General features: G+C 42.7%; 1 protein-coding gene across 23 annotated transcripts in view; it reads left to right on the top strand.

Annotated features, from left to right (window-relative positions):
* Positions 1-17,439, top strand: part of LOC121543564 (CUGBP Elav-like family member 2) — a 146,086-nt gene extending 128,647 nt beyond the window's left edge. For 8 of the 23 annotated variants that reach the window (XM_041853531.2, XM_041853527.2, XM_041853535.2 and 5 more), the window contains 7 exons: positions 755-818; positions 4,661-4,792; positions 6,961-7,080; positions 10,080-10,277; positions 10,651-10,794; positions 10,973-11,144; positions 12,829-17,439. In XM_041853531.2, coding sequence (XP_041709465.1) covers positions 755-818; positions 4,661-4,792; positions 6,961-7,080; positions 10,080-10,277; positions 10,651-10,794; positions 10,973-11,100 — 786 coding nt within the window. In that variant the 3' untranslated portion in view covers positions 11,101-11,144; positions 12,829-17,439. The remainder of the gene's footprint in view (positions 1-754; positions 819-4,660; positions 4,793-6,960; positions 7,081-10,079; positions 10,278-10,650; positions 10,795-10,972; positions 11,145-12,828) is intronic. The other 15 variants (XM_041853539.2, XM_041853538.2, XM_041853542.2 and 12 more) reach the window with 9 other exon arrangements.
* Positions 17,440-17,647: the final 208 nt, after the last annotated feature.

Raw genomic sequence — 17,647 nt, 5'->3', positions numbered from 1 at the left:
GCAAAGATGAACGGAGCAAAGTACAGAGAGATCCTTGATGAAAACCTGCTCCAGAGCTCTCAGGACCTCAGACTGGGGCGAAGGTTCACCTTCCAACAGGACAACGACCCTAAGCACACAGCCAAGACAACGCAGAAGTGGCTTCGGGACAAGTCTCTGAATGTCCATGAGTGGCCCAGCCAGAGCCCGAACATCGCTGGAGAGACCTGAAAATAGCTGTGCAGCAAAGCTCCCAATCCAACCTGAGAGAGCTTGAGATGATCTGCAGAGAAGAATGGGAGAAACTCCCCAAATACAGGTGTGCCAAACTTGTAGCGTCATACCGAAGAAGACTCAAGGCTGTAATCGCTGACAAAGGTGCTTCAACAAAGTACTGAGTAAAGGGTCTGAATACTTATGTAAATGTATTTATAAAAACCTGTTTTTGCTTTGTCAGTATGGGGTATTATGTTTAGATTGATGAGGGAAAAAAACAATTTAATCAATTTTAGAATAAGGCTGTAACTTAACAAAATGTGGAAAGTCAGGGGGTCTGAATACTTTTCCCGAATGCATTGTTTATATAAACCATAGCCCACATGTAGTAATGAGGCCAAGATCATGATGATACTAGCGGCGCTGAGATAGTGAGGGTGATCACTGTTTCAATTTCCAATCCCTCCTCCTCACTCTGTTTCTCTCTCTCTTTTATTATTTTCCTATCTGTCTCTGTCTGTCTGTCTGTCTGTCTCTCCTCTCTTTCTTTCTCCCTCAGTTGCTTCAGCAGGCCACCTCCTCCAGTAACCTGGGAGCCTTCAGTGGGATCCAACAGATGGCAGGTGAGTCCAGTAGATGTACACACACACACACACACACACACACACACACACACACACTGAGTAGTATTTTAGAAACTATGCAGTAGTTTTATAGGATGTCGCTGTTGTTCAGATTTGTTTTGAGTCTGTTATCAATCAGGACAGAAGAGTGTGCTAGGCCTCAAAGGAGGGATGTTTAGTCCGGCAATAAGGCTTCCGAGAAGAGAGAGACGAGATAGGAGCTCTGCTCACTGGTTCCCTCTGCTGGTTTCTTTATCTTTTCCTCTGCATGTTCTCCTACCCACACTCCCAACTGTCTCTCTCCAGCCCCTTTAACCCTCTCCTTTGTTTCTGTATCTCCCCTCCTTCTTTCCTTCAATTCCTTTCACTGAATCCCTCAACCTCTCATCCCACCTACCCCCCCTCTTCCTCCCGTCCTCCTACGCCCTTCCTCTCTCCCACTTGCCGCCTTAGTCCCACTCTCTCTCCCTCCCTCTCTCTCTCTTTCTCGCACTCTCCCTCTCCTTGGGTGCTCAGTAAGCTGTCAGCTCCTAATTGTAGACTGTTTAGCTGGCTGACAGAGAGAAGCAGAGGGGGAATATTTATAGCAGTTATCGGCACAGGAGTACTGTAATTGCCAGCACCGCTGAAGGAAAAAATACATAATAATAAGTAGTGAAAAACTCAATGGAGTTGAGGAACTGGTTGTTGCAGGGGAGAAATAATGTATTTCTAAAATAGTAAGCTCATTGGCTCAAGTTTTTTAAATGTGTATTTATGTCTTGCAAAGTAGGTGGGTTGAGCGTTCTGGACTTGGGACACATTTTTAAGAGACAGTAATGTTGGTTGATGTGGTGTAGTTGAGTGAGGATGGGCTCTGAGGATCTTTTACCTCAGCAAATGGCCGTTAGAACTCTCTCTCATACACACACAGCTACAGGAACGCTCAGGGACTTGGAACTGTTGGAACTGGAAGCGAAATCGCGGCTGCATTCCGGAATCCTTTTGGCCGTCCATCTGTCGCTGGGCAACCGTACATGATTGGCAGGAGATATGAGACAGCTCAGTGACATCTGTTCCCAGTCTGAGGAGTCGGAGAGCTGTGAGAGGCTCAATTACTCCAATGAGCATTCAATTAGAGCCAGCTAGCTAGCTAGCGCTAACGATAGAGCCCCAGCCCAGCTCAGCCCAGGCGGCATACAGAGCCTCTATACAGACATAGAGCTATATAGCCCAGAGTACACAGCACTGCACAGCCTCCCAGCTTTATAGCCCCAATACTGGAGCTCCTGGTGTGTGCAAAGCTGTCTCTGTGTCTCTCTTCCTCTTTCTGATAAATGTTGTAGTTTCAGGACAGGTGCTCTCTGCTGTTTGACATTCCAGATGAAGTGTAGCCATTGTACATGAATAGCTTCCTTAGATCTGTCTTTATGAACAGGTACTGTAGAGAGGTTTGATATTATAGATGGCAGCTGAGAATAGAGCGATTCGGTCCATATTAAAGTGATGGTACGCTGGTAGCGTTGATGATTGTTCTGCTCTCTAGTACCCCCATAGCTGTGTCTTAGTCATCCTCCAGGGCCCTAAAACTCAACTCTAGACCTCGAAGCCAGTTCCATTGCCTTTTTTCAATTGTTGCCCTCTAATCAGGGACTGATTGGGTGCAATTAACTTTGAGGTAGAACAGAAAAGCAGCAGGCTCTGGACCTCGTAGGGTAAGAGTTGAATACCCCTGCTCTAGGGAATAGTGCTATAATCCTCCCTGTTTTGCTTGATTAAGTGGCATTAGGCCCCATCTGTGTGTGTGCGTGGGTGTGTGACTGACTGAGTGTATAGAGTGCAGGGTCAGATCAGTGTCTCTCCACTCAGCCAAGCCTGATTGAGTCATCTGCTCCACTCTAAACCCACAAAGTGACAAAGCCACTCAACAGTGCTTCCCTCTATCCCAGAGTGGAAAAATATAGTGTTATACAATACCATAGGGAATACTTACAGCACAACACATACTGTGGCTTTCACCATGGTTTATCAGAGTGTTCGTGTGAAACAATGGTCAGACAGAAGAAGATGAGCTCTTCTAGGGTCTGTCTGGTTCCTCTTAAAGTTTCTTTCTCCTTTACCACTGAAGCACTCTGTGACCATTTTTCTTTAAAGGGCTATGCTAATAAGATTATAAATTGTCTTATAGAGTTGTGTTTTACAAGAATGATGTTGTTTATCAGGATGATTGGTTGGAACAAGTTTTCACAATATGCTACTAAATATATTCATAATCTCAAGGTTATGAAGGGAAGAACAGAACTGTATTTTCTTGGAAATAGAGATTATTTTCCCCAGCCTGCTCTTTTGAGGTTAAACACATATATATGAGTAGGCAATAGCAGACAGCTGGTGGATGCACACGTGTTGTTTATCGCATGAGAATTCTGCCCTGTGACTGCATCCTACACACACCTCCTGTCAAGACCGGTCGTCACGGCAACCACCGAAACAGAACATTCTGATCAGGCTGTTCCGGAAGAAGAGAAGACAGAATATTTCAACGCTTGTTCTTTCACGCTGTCAGACGGGCCAATCGGGACACGAGCACCTCACTAACCAATCATACTTGCACCTTCTCTTTATTGGTCATGCTGGGTTTAGCCATCTGGTCCAATGATAACTGTTCAGTGAAAACATAATCACCCTAACCCCCTTAAACCATTCACCCAGGTGCCAAGCTCAGATTTTTCTTCATTGTGTCTCGTTCATGTGATGTGATGTTGTGTGTGTGTGTGTGTGTATATTCATGGTACTGTATATACATTCAGACTGTATATACGACACATACCTCGCATTTGACAAGGTGTCCGCCCCTCTTTCCTGGATCCATAAGAGTGTTATATAAACGGTCGTAGTTCTCTCTGTGAGTTGCTCGTTGGAGCTCCATTGCTCTGTTCTACAGAGTGATTGTCTGCTTTATGGATCCTTGTCCAGCTGTCTCTCAATACGCCAAACAGCACTTCAGCATATGTCCAATCTACCATGCCATATTTCTCTATTCACACACACACACACGAATGCATACATACACACGCACTGCTCACACACACGCTTTCTCTCTCTCACACACACTCACACGCTGCAGTCACACCACAGTGCAGGGTGTGAGGTTGAGTAACCCTGGAGGTGTCTAATGGTCGTTACTTTAACATCAGTCAGAGGCTGGCATGGCCTCATTAATTATGCTTAAGTAATGGCCCATATGCTAATGCCATGTAGCTAATGAGTAAACCAGGCTACAGTTAGCCTACATACTAGACTAGAGTTGCATACTGTACATTAATGACTGCCTCCAGAAACCTCACGGCAGGGAGAACAAAGCTCTATGTTAATGTATAGTCCAAATGTATACCTTGTTATACTACACGTTGTTATCTGTAAAAGACAACAATAGAATCAAAGAGGAAGCTAGACAAAGTAGGGTAGATGACGCCTTGAGATGTTCCACAGGTCTTTATGGAACAGCTTGGACAGTTGGTTGCCAGTGCCGGCTCTCTTCCCACTTGCAGGAGTTTAAGTCCAGCCTGTCTGTGTGTTAGTGGTCCACAGTTGTCAGGATCACCTCTGTTTTGGATTGGTAATATCTTGACATGCACACCTCCCCTGAATAGCGGACAAAGATTAGCATTGATAAGTACGATAGTAATGTATTTATATAGCACTTTTCACCTCAACCACCATCCACGAGTAGCACCCAGCTTGTCAACCAGAGTAGAAGACTCTCTTCTCCTTCGGCGTCCACACGGTTAGCACACGGTTCCGGTGCGGTCCAGACGTGGTCCCCAGGTTTGACAACACCCTCTTTGGCTCCTCTCCTCCAGGTATGAGTGCTCTGCAGTTGCAGAACCTGGCCGCTTTAGCAGCAGCGGCGGCGGCGGCCCAAAACTCAGCCAGCCCCAACGCAAACCCCCTGTCCTCCAACGCAGCCTCCCTCGGAGCGCTGGCCAGCCCAGGTAACGCCGCTTCAGAGGGGGGTCAAACGCGGGGACACCTGCCCGCCTGTCCTACCATCACCATCATTTTCATTGTCGTCAGCAATACCATCATCTTCATCATCATTGCTGATGATCAAGCCATCTTCATCGTCACCGTCATTATCTTCGTCGTAGTCATTGCCGTCGACACCCACAAGATATCACTCTATGGTGTGTGTCCGCCATCTCTTGTTCATGCGTGGTGTTGTTGTTACCATGGAGACCCCATGCCGTGTTCGTCCCGGTCTGCGTGTCTGTGTCTGACAGCACTTCACCTCCTCATCGTGTCATGTGACGTGTACACCCTACGGCCATATCATTCCGTGTTCCACGCGTTGTGTGTAAAACGTACTATAGCTCAATGTCGTCTGTGTTCGGTTTCTGCACTGAGAGTTGTCTGTGTGTGTGTGTGTGTGTGTGTGTGTGTGTGTGTGGTTGTTTGTGTGGGTTGGTTGTGCCTTTAAAGTGATTCTCGTTTGTTCGCTTCACAAGCCCTCTGAGACACGGGAACTTTAAGTGCAGTGGAGTTGTTTCCGGGGGAGGAATGGTTGTTGGCATCCTTATGTGTCGTGTGTGTGATGTGCCTCTGGACATGGCCAGGGTCTGGAGACTAGAGACAGACAGACAGACAGCAGCAGTCAGGAGTTCTCTGGAGGAGATGGGTAACTGAGCTGGGTTCATCTAGGTCACATTGAGAAACTCTTCTCTTCCTCTTCTTCACTCTCCTGCTTTCTCTCAGCTTTTCTCTTATTCTGCTCTCTCTCTCTCTCTCTCTCTCTCTCTCTCTCTCTCTCTCTCTCTCTCTCTCTCTCTCTCTCTCTCTCTCTCTCTCTCTCTCTCTCTCTCTCTCTCTCTCTCTCTCTCTCTCTCTCTCTCTCTCTCCCCTCCTGTCTACTCCAGTCTTTCTCCATTATGTTTAGACTTCTCCTGCTTGCCCTCCCTCTCTCTTTTTCACTCCATTTGTCCTCTCTCTCGCTCTCTCTTCAACATCTCTCTTGTCCTCAGCCTTGCTCCTCCAGTTCCCTGGTTGCTGTCTTTTCTGGAGCAGCCTCGTAACAGAGCGTGAATAAGAGCTTTGTTTAGTGTCTCTCCCTCTCTCTCGTGAACCCATCACCCTTCGTCTGTCCTGCTCCCTGCTTTCACCCAGCTGCTTAGCATAGGTTTGAATGCTCATTCCTCTCTCTCTCTCCCTCGCTCTCGCTCTCGCTCTCGTTCTGTGAATATCAGAGCTACATTAATAGTGCATGCTCAGACTCTGCTCAGTGCCAATGAAAGGCGACACACTCTCCGTCAATGACATTTTGACTGAATGTTAGTTTCAATTTGATACCATCGAGAGACTGCCACGCTTTTCATTTTCACATAGTATATTTTAAGATATCCTCTCTTTCTGATGCAGTGTACGCATGACTTAGAGGGGTGTGTGGACATTTGTCTATTGGACAATCAAATAAACCACTGTCTGTAAAGGACAATTGTTATTCACCCTCATTGCACTTAGGGACCATGCAGAAGTTAGGCATGTTCTTGTCACTCATGATCTGTTCTTGTGTTTGATTATTTTGTATTTGTGTGTGTCACAATCGTGTCTGTGTCTCTGTTCTAGGGCTAAATTAACCTTGTAAAAAGAAATAAAAAATCTACAATATGCCGAGATATATCTCTGTCATACCTAGGGATTCTAAACAGGAATCTAGCGAAGGGTCTAGTTTAGCCTAGTTGGTCGTCTGGCACTCTTGCTTGCGCTCTTGCCTGCCTGTCTGCCTGCTTTAGGTTTGGTCATTACGTGAACGCTTCAAGAAAAAACAACCAAGTCCCTCACCTTTTCATAGCTACACACGCATCCACAACTACTGGTTACATCCTGCTCTGCATTTACAGTACATATGTGTGAGGGATCTTTATATGTACACTGTTACCTGGCAGCTACACTCATTTCTAGGACATTCAGTGTTGAATGAGGGCAGAGACATATCTATTCCCTGCCTGCCACTCTCCCGTGCTCCAGTTTGTCTGAGCAGGGAGGATGTTGTTGCTTATATCACTAAAATGTCCACTTGGATGTCTCCGCTTCTCTAACGCGTGTGCTTGTTGTCTTGTTCTTCCTTCCTCTCCTCCTCCCCCTGGTATCCTCTCTTTCCCGACAGCGGGCACCACAGCCAACTCCTCGGGCATGAACTCTCTGACCTCTCTGGGCACTCTGCAGGGCCTCGCTGGCGCCACCATGGGGCTGAACAACATTAATGCACTAGCAGGTAGCGTCAACAGTGAGTATTCACCGACCATCGGCCGCTCACCACTCATCTCACCACCACCGCCATCACCATCGCTCAGACACAGAGATACGCTGCTGTTGCAGAGAAACATATCTGGAAACCACCTCCAGTATGTTTTACAGACATGCTTAATAATAACACTGGTAATGATATGAAGACAGTACTCTAAACACTATCAAAGTCCACCAAAGTCCCGGGTCAAAAGATCTGTCACTGTGGTAAACTATGCCCATGGTAGCCTTGCTATGTGGCATCTCTCTGTGTCCTCTCCCGAAGAAATCACCTGTTCAGCCTGGCTTAATGCTCCAGGCTGCACCTCCCTAACCCACCACATCCTCACAAAGACCATGGCTACCAATACATCCATCCATCTATTCATTAATCCATCCGCTTCCTGGTTGTGTCACACAGGGTGGTGCCTGTTGTAAGAGTGCTGGTGTTTATGTTGTCACTTTGTCAGCGTGTTGATGTCGCTTCACGTCTGTGTGGTGTCGTGTACGTGTCACTAGTGAATCTGCACACTCGTGTACAAGTAGAGGTTAATTTTTTCAACCAAAAAATAAAACCTTTTAGTAGAGGTTAAGGGAAGAAAATATTCTGCAACTCTAGGAAGAGTACGGAAGTGGACTTCCACTTCAGTTTGTGGCCTTCATCAGGTTGTAGTAACTCAATCTATATTTATGAGATGAGCTGTGTCCCAGTAGTCGTAGCAGGCCATGTTAGTGAGTTTCTCTGATGGCCACATAGAGTCTCTGTCCTGTCATGTCCTGCTACACCTCTGGGGGAAAGTCAAAGTGTGTAGTCTTAATCAGTGTTGTTATGACAGCAGAGATCCTGTAAAACCAGCCCATTCTCCACATATTCTCCCCTGACCTTTTCCTGCTTCTTCTACAGTTGCCATATCCGCTTTATAAATCACCCCACCGCTCAAACACGATGAGAATGCTAGTTTCACATTAATCTTCTTCCCTCTTTCCCTTCCTCTCATTTAAGCACATCTAGGCTTTAATTGAATCGTAAAGGTCAGCGGTGCAATTATTCCGGAATAAATGAGTGACCTATAATTTCCAGCGCCGTGGTCATCATTTACATCTCTGTCAGATGGTGGCGGGCGGCGGGACATTTGGGAACATCGACCCCCTCAGACTGTTGCCCTGCTAGGCAGTAAAAGCCACACTAACAAGTGTAGCTGTCATTTTTACCTCGCTGCTCATCCTTACCCTCTAAATGGCCAAATAAGGACGGGGGCATGCCAGGGACGTGCCGTTTGATTGGTGTTTGACACTTGGTCTGGGGTCTGATTGGTCTAACAGTAGTGAGGTGATTTCTCCTCTGTGTGGGTGGTGAAAACATCAAAGAGCGATAGATTGAGCGATGCTATTGAGGAGATTGAGATGTTGGTTCTTGAGTACACTAGCAAGTTCTGAAGTGTGGATGTTAAACTCGTACATTAGGCCTTGAGTGTCTTGTGTGTGTTGTCGTGCAGTGTGTGTGGGGTGGGCCTAGGGATGTTGTCATGGTGATCTTTCAGCGGCTGGCTGCTTATTTCTGCTGTGGTGTTCCAGTTTGCATGGGTCAGGCCAGGCTCTCCATTCACCTCTGTGTTACGTGTTTTAATGTATATTACGTGTAGGACAAGTGTATTATGCGTGTGTGAGTGTGTGTGTGTGAGAGAGATAAAATAAATACATATTTTGTGCATAGTTACATATCCTGTAAAAAATGTTTTGAAATGTGTTTTACATTGTGATATTTTTGTGTATTGTAGAAGTGCTGTCCTGTAGAAGTGCTATCTGTATGTATGTATGTATGTATGTATGTATGTATGTATGTATGCACAGAACCAGTCAAAAGTTTGGACACACCTACTCATTCAAGGGTTTTTCTTTATTTTAACTATTTTCCACATTGTAGAATAATACTGAAGACATCAAAACGATGAAATAACACATATGGAATCATGTAGTAACCAAAAAAGTGTTAAGCAAATCAAAATATATTTTATATTTGAGATTCTTCAAAGTAGCCACCCTTTGCCTTGATGACAGCTTTGCACACTCTTGGCATTCTCTCAACCAGCTTCATGAGGTAGTCACCTGGAATGCATTTCAATTAACAGGTGTGCCTTGTTAAAAGTTTGAGCATTTGAGCCAATCAGTTGTGTTGTGACAAGGTAGGGGTGGTATACAGAAGATAATCCTATTTGGTAAAAGACCAAGTCCATATTATGGCAAGAACAGCTCAAATAAGCAAAGAGAAATGACAGTCAATCATTACTTTAAGACATGAAGGTCAGTCAATCTGGAACATTTCAAGAACTTTGAAAGTTTTGTTAAAGTGCAGTCGCAAAAACCATCAAGCGCTATGATGAAACTGTCTCTCATGAGGACCGCCACAGGAAAGGAAGACCCAGAGTTACCTCTGCTGCAGAGGATAAGTTAATTAGAGTTAACTGCACCTCAGATTGCAGCCCAAATAAATGCTTCACAGAGTTCAAGTAACAGACACATCTCAACATCAACTGTTCAGAGGAGCTGGTTGAGAGAATGCCAAGAGTGTGCAAAGCTGTCATCAAGGCAAAGGGTGGCTACTTTGAAGAATCTCAAAAAATATATATATTTGATTTGTTTATACTTTTTTGATTACTACATGATTCCATATGTGTTATTTCATAGTTTGGATGTCTTCACTATTATTCTACAATGTAGAAAAATGTAAAAAATAAAGAAAATCCCTTGAATGAGTAAGTGTGTCCAAACTTTTGACTGGTACAGTATGTTGAGTGAATGAGTGTGTATGTATGTATGTATGTATGTATGTATCCATGTTGAGTGAATGAGTATGTACTTTATGTATGTTGAGTGAATGAGTGTGTGTGTATAATGAGTGTGTGTGTATAATGAGTGTGTGTGTGGTTAAACACAACCTGCAGTGGAGCTCTAATGAGTAAGTGCACTCTTCTTTTTTTTATTGTTGGGTTTTATGTAAAGTTGCTCAAATGCTCTCAGGTATGGCAGCCCTAAACGGAGGCCTGGGCGGCGCGGGGCTGACCAACGGCACGGCGGGCACCATGGACGCGCTCACACAAGCCTACTCAGGGATCCAGCAGTATGCAGCTGCAGCCCTGCCCACCCTCTACAGCCAGTCCCTGCTGCAGCAGCAAGGTGCCGCCGGCAGCCAGAAAGAGGGTCAGTGGGCGTGGGGTGGAGCCAGGGGGCGGGGGGAAGGGACAGGGAAGAGGCAAGAGGAGGGTGGAGGGGGTTTTGGAGAGTTGAGGGGGAAGTGAAGGAATCAAGGGGTGGAGTGTTGGGAGAGAGGTATGCCCTCCCGATACAGCCAGTCCCGACTGCAATAGTCTAACTTGCACAAGAAGCTGTCTAGCGAGATTACTAATGCAACAACGATACTAACCACCGGTAGCCAGAAACAGGATGAGCACTAAGGGTAGAGGGGAGAGCATAGTGGAATAAAGATGTATGCATTAACTCTCTATAATCTCTTTACTCTGTATCTCTGGGTTTATCCCTTACCCTGTACTGTCCCGTGTCTCTCTCCTGTTAGGGCCAGAAGGTGCCAACCTGTTCATCTACCACCTGCCCCAGGAGTTTGGAGACCAGGACATCCTGCAGATGTTCATGCCTTTTGGAAACGTGGTCTCTGCCAAAGTCTTCATTGACAAACAGACAAACCTGAGCAAGTGCTTCGGTACGTCTGCCAGTACTAACGCACTGAAAACACACACACACACACGCACACCTGTGTATGAATTACATGTTGTATTCATTTTCAATCATTTGAGTTTCTTCTACGTCTCCTACATCCTTTTGTGTACCCTCTCGCTCTCTCCTCTTGTACCCTGTCCATTTCCCTCTCTGCCTCCCAGGCTTCGTCAGCTATGACAATCCCGTGTCGGCGCAGGCAGCAATCCAGGCCATGAATGGCTTCCAGATCGGCATGAAGAGGCTGAAGGTGCAGCTCAAGCGCTCCAAGAACGACAGCAAACCATACTGATCTTAGCTGTAGGGCCTATCTGCTCCCATGTTACCACTGCTAGGGTAAGTCCCCATACGAGCCACGACCTCTACACAGGGACTGGGGGAGGGAGGGAGGGAGGGAGGGAGGGAGGGGGGAGACAACATTTGACCACCAGAGGGAGACACTACTTTCTCCTTGTGTTCTTTTTTTGAGCTTTTTTGTTTAGTAGTATTATTTATTATTGCTATTATGATTTTTTTTGTATTATCTTTCACATGAACGCTTCCATTACCACCTTTATTTTGTACCACATAAAAAAAAAGTAGCTATCATGGGTAGCTTTTTCAGTTGTAAAACATTTAATTTTCTACGTGATTATTTATATACTGTTATGAGAAGAATTTCGTTACTCGAAAATCAGAGTAAGAAAAAAACCAGAAGCTATATGATTTTGTTTGTTCTCTTTGTGAACCTGAGGCCTGATGAAATGACGATATAAAGGGTTCATTTCTGACACCACGCACCGATATGCACATGACCCTTGACCTCCTGGTGTTGGTTTATGGGCCAACCGCCGCTGCTTCTCTGACCCCTGATGCCTGCTGACAGACACCAGGGAACAAAGGGTTAAAAAACGAAACGTAGTGGCCTCCCACCTGTTAGTCAGTCAACGACAGCATCCCATACACTCCTCTATCAAAACACTCCAGCTATTTCATTATTATCAGGTCTCCAGTCTTATTTCTTTATGTGGAGAATGTTTATTTCACACTAAAACAATGTTAAGATACTATGATTTTCTGGGTCAGATCACATTGGTCTTTGTTGAAAGGGATATTGTTTAGAACATTTTCAAAGTAACATCCAGAATCTGATGAAGGCTATAAGAAATAAAAAATGTATGGGAGGAAAGTTAACTGAAAATACTTGATGTTTCTTGAGAGATAAAAAAAGACATTCAAAGTACCGAAACCCACAGGCCTGTACATTTTATTTGTAAAAAAAAGCAGTTATATTTTTATACTAAATGTTTACTGCCTCAGAAAAAAAATAGATTTTATTTATTGCCTATCGTTAAGTTATTGGACTCCTATAAAGAACAGAATCCGTTAGAATAGAACCTTGTCAAGTAGTCTTCTGGAATTCGGAACTGTAGAATTCTCTAGAACAGAGCCACGTTCACACCTCGCTCTGCCTCTGCTCCCTTCACTTTCACACACACCTCTCTCTGTCTGTGCATCACATCTGTAATCAGCTCTTTCTCTCTCTCTCTCTCTCTCTCTCTCTCTCAGTATCGATACTTCATCTGTCAAATTTCAACCTTTCCTTGCGTTTAGTTTTTTTGTTCACGTCTTTGTTTTGTTATGTTTCGTTCGTTTGTACTGTACAAAAACTTTTAAACAGTTTCTCCCAAATGACAATCCATCCTCCTTGCTCTCTAGGAGCACATGGTATTGATGGATCTAACTTTGGGTGCTCTGTGTATGAGTGTGTGATAGTGTGTTTGTACCGTAAATGTGTGTGCGTGTGTCTGTTAGTATTAATCCAAATTGTATATCATTTTTGTACAAAAAATGAAATAACAAGAGATCAAAACTTTTTGCCAATTGTGTATGTAGTGAGTGGTGTTGCCGTTATGACCTGGTGGTTTGCATTGTTGTTTTGTTGTTTGTTGTTCTCCTGATTTTAATGCTGTAGTATTGTGGTGCCCTGGCTCTCTGTTCTGTATGTAACTCTCTCCTCTCCCCTGTTTTCTTCCTATAGAACCCATCTCCATGCCTGTTAGCTCATCGTTTTCCTAGCATGTCTCTGTGGCGTGGCGTCCAAAAAACAAAAAACAAACAAAAAAGTCTCATCGTCCCGTCATTGTTTTCTGATGTCTTTTCTGAGCTCACCTGATCATAACCTGGTCTCCGCCTACTGACCTTTTGAACTTAGCTTGACCTTTTTGGACTTTTTTTGCATGTGACCTCATTTTGTTCTATTTTGGGGAGGTGGGGTGGATGGGGGTACATTGTGGATGAAGGAGGGGAGGGAGGGAGAAGGGAGGGGGTGAGCGAATCAATGTGAAAAAGTATAGCATCATTCATACAAAAAGACTGAACTCTTACAGACAAAAACAAAACGTTTCTTTTTAAAAACAGAAAAACCCTGTGGCAAAATTATTTCCATTAGATTTACTTAGTTTTGTTTAGTTTCCTTCTTTTATGTTGGGTTTACTTTTTGTTCCTTTTTTCATTTAAAGTAAACTTGAAAGTTCAGCACAGGGATTGGCATGCTGTCTTGTTTCTGGCTCCACTAGCAATATGAGGCCAGAAGCGGACACTGTCGGTTTCGATGAAAAATAGACTACTTCCAAACAGTTTTGAATAAAAACTGTCTGATCAATATTAGACTCTCTCAGAGCTCTGTAATTGTTTTTACATTTTTCAGGCAGTGTAAAGTTTTTTGATAAGGCCATTTTAAGTGGCTCTGTTTCTCATTAAAGTATATATAGAACCACTTTTTTCTAGAGTAGTTTAAGGTATTACAAAAATGTAAACAAAAAAAAGACTTGCCCTGTTTGGGGGGGAGAAATGCTACCTACGTGTCACCTTTTGCTGAACTGACTCACAGATAGACAATCCGTGGTTTAAATGCACATGATGAAGAAATGACCTATATTTTCTACTGTTTAAATGTATAGAGCGAAAAAAAAAGAAAATACATGTAACCCACGTTAACGTTGGTGCTTCTTGTGAGTTTAGTTTTGGTTTCATTACAAGTCTGACAGTCTTAAGTGTCTCATGTTTTTAAAGAGAAGACTAAAAAAATCTGTTTACTTGAACAATAGACAAAGCCTTTCATATGAATACTATTATAAATGTTCCTTTTGTCTTTTTTTTAAGTAGTCCCAATTTGCAAAATTTCTTGTTGGGTAATAAGCTATATAAAATTCCTAAAAGGTGTATATATATATATATATATATATATATATATATATAAAAACATGTCGGCTTGTGAAGCATCAATGTTATTATAATTTTATTTCTATCGTGGGAAACAATATTTAGATGTGTTTTGTTGTTCATTATAATGTGATTTTCTTTACTTATAAAGAAAAAAAGACAAGATCGGTGGAGTTTAGTGCCAAATTCTGAAGGTACATCCTGTCTATAGCGCGTCAGTGTATTTCTTGTGAAATTATTTGATAACATGGGTATTTTATTAAGTGTTTTGTATGGATCCCTCATATGTAAAAATATAGATTTAAAAAATAGTTTGTTAACTTGCTATTCTGTGGTCTTGTTGCCTGAAACTGTCAATGTTTTGCTTTTTTTGTAAAGATGTAAAAAGTGCCCATGTGTCATACATATATATATATATATATATATATAAATTATATATACACACACTCGCACGTACACACACACACACACTCATGCAGACCTCACAGTTAACTTTACTTTGTTGTTGTGTATGAGAGCCCCTGAGTGTGAGATCCTCTACAGTCCAGTTTCCATGTCCCTGCCCACCAGTCTTTACATTACTGTTCACACGCTCTCTCTCACAAACGTCACTCGCACACACAGTTCTCACATGAGCCATTATACAAAGCATTCTTCAAAGCCTTATCACAAGCCTTTACACGAAAACACTCACATGAACACACTCACATTCTCATACACAAACACTCTCGCTTCATCCGTGCTCTTTGTTTCTTACTCACGCCATAGGAGTTCCGTTTTCAGTTGAGAGTCACATTTAAAGCCTTATTTGAAGCTTCATCTCTCTCATTATAACCTAAATCAAGGACACATTTTTAGTTGAAGTTGCTACAGACTGGGAGGGGGCATCGTTATTTGTTGGTCATGTTTGTTTCACCTCAAACGGCATGAATGCATTGCTTTCATGAGGTAAGCGAAGGGCAAGATTTTCACACACAAGCCTCAAACCCTGCCCAGACCCAGACTAAACAACGTTGATAGTACAGAATGATTTTCAGCGGTTTGGTTTTGTTGTTTCTTCAGTTGACAGTTTCTGATGGACATGTACCAGTATTGATAATTACACCATTATTACATAAATATGTTTGCCCTAATGTAAATGTTGTGTAATGTAGTCTAACTGGCCAAAACAGTGTTGAGATGCCAAAGTATTATGTCAAGATTCTCATAGTCAATCCGTTTACATGACACAATGCTGTCTGTCCGTCAGTCTCAGTATTCTGTAAAACTGCCCCGACTCCCTTCCCTGGAAACCTAGTTTACGGTCTGCAAAACGCAGCACTATTTTATACAAAAACTCACCAGTCGCCTTAACCAGGGAGTGTTGTATCGAAAGACTTGTCTAATAGGATCTAACATCTGTATGTAAGTAGGTGGTGTTTGCCAAGTCTAAGTGTACTGTATTGTACTGTACCTCCAGCTTCTCCAACTCTGGGTAAGCATGTCACCATTTTGTCCCACAACACAGAGTAGAGAAGCAAAATGGCCGTCTTCTTCTTTAGTGTGGCTCTCAAACTGAAAACCAAGGGAAAATAAATAAGTTATTGTTATCCGTTTCATCGCCTTTTTTACAGAGTAACAAGGTTCATTTGAAATACCGAGCCAAATGGAGGAGTGTTAGTAAAGTGCAGATGGGAAATAAAATTAGATGAAAGAGTAGCTATCTTCTTCAGTTTTTAGACAGCAAAACAACAGTCTCAGCTAAGAGGCAGAGCCTTTACCATGTCAAATGACCAAGTCAATGCCAAACTTCAGTTGAGTACATAGCATATCAAATTGAGTACGCTTACAGACATTTGCTAAAGCAGTAAGCATGAGTAGTGCCATAAAAACAGCTATAACTACCTGCATAAAAGTAATCAGGATTGCCAATATGTCATACTACACATATCAGTGTTAATAGACCATTTTGTCATTAACGTGCGCTGATTGTAGTCTCCTTATAAGACAGCTGCCGTATTAGGCCTAAGACCTTTCAGGAATCCTCTCTCTGAGGAACATGTTTGCACTCTAAATACATTAGGTAACATAAACAGACAACTTATTTACATCAACTCACGGTACAGCATAATGTGTTGTGGGCGTAGAGACTTTAGTTTTTCTGTTTGTTTTCAGTTCATCGCTTAGCCAACTACTTATGCTTTGGGAGACGGTAATGTATGGACATTTGTGTGTTTTTACAGAACTTAAGCATCCCCAATTCCCAAATCTCTGACTCACACATACACACACACAGCGGGCTGGCGCAGTGTAGTCTGATTGAAGTTGCAGTCTGTTAGATGTTTCTGAAAAAGCACAAGAGGGTCCTCCACAGACAGACCGTTAGACAGGAGTGTCTGTTGAGTGCCTCACATCTCAGGGGCTGTCATCACCGATGCTTGTTGTAATCTTTCAATCTTGTCACTGTTCAGTTCTCTGTTCTCTTTCTTTCTTACTTATCTGAAGTGCTATTTATCAAACAATGACATTTTAAAGAAAAAGAAAAAAAAAATGTGTAGTTTCTTTGCATTTTGGCTTATTATGTCAAGTTTTGGGGGGAAATGTTTGTTTTCTCTCTCTCTTTCTGTGCCGTAAGAGCGTGTTGTCTGTAGATTAATATCATTTTGTTTGATTCTAAAGGATTTCAATAGTTTTAAGTATTGTCTTGAGAGAAGCCAAAGTCAATGCATTTCAGTGGATTCTGTAAGCGTGATGTATGTTTGTTTGACAACACTTCGAAATCTGTCATTGGATGGGATTGGAAAAGTACAAAAAATGCAGGCTTTCCTATTTCTACAAATGATTGTACTTATGCATTTTGTACCAGTGAAACTTTTTATACTGGAGATTAAAGGAAACAACAAAAAAACTCTTAGAAAAACAAACCTGTCTGGCCTCATGATGTGGCCTGACCTTTGTTGACTGGTTCCCGAGTATGATTTCTAGCTGGCATCAAGAAAGTTGTCTTTTGATATACGATTTTCTAGAAGAACGTTGGCTTGGTTTCTTTAATTAATTAACGTATTATTTTGCCTTACTTCAGTGTTGTTCTTTTCGCAAAGAGGGGTTAGGCGAGTGTTGGTTTCTTTTTGGCTTATAAATAGCTATAGCCGTTTCTCTATACATAAAAACGGTAAGTTTCATTTAACTTCTGTATTGTGACGTCTACATGATAAAACAATTAGGAATATAAATATTTAGTCACCTTCAGTGGATTAATGTATTAGTTTAATAAAGAGATAAACTAATTAGAGGTTTTTGCTTTTAACTGTTTAGATTTTTCTGGTTTCTCTGTCCTCTGTGAACTAACCGTGTAGCTGAAGCAGTCAGAATTATTTTTGTAAACGTATGTTCTTGTGTGATGCAGTTATTTGCTTCTGTCTCCGATATTAAACCATTTTTCCTAATACTCGTCTCTCTCTGTGCGTGGTTGTTGTTGTGTTCCAGTGGCTGTCTGATGTTGTAATGTTTCACGTCTCTATCTCTCCTTGTCTCACTCTCGATCTCGCTTTTCCTCTCCAGTGTTTGTTCCTTGTTTTACACATAGTACAGTTGATTTCATCCCCAAGTGACAACTCACTATGGTGTCCTCACTAAACATGGTAAATATACATCAA

Source organism: Coregonus clupeaformis, unplaced genomic scaffold (genome assembly GCF_020615455.1).
Source record: "Coregonus clupeaformis isolate EN_2021a unplaced genomic scaffold, ASM2061545v1 scaf0439, whole genome shotgun sequence".
NCBI classification, from domain to species: domain Eukaryota; kingdom Metazoa; phylum Chordata; class Actinopteri; order Salmoniformes; family Salmonidae; genus Coregonus; species Coregonus clupeaformis.
Note: the sequence above shows the minus strand (reverse complement) of the source record. Positions and strands in the feature narration are given on the sequence as shown.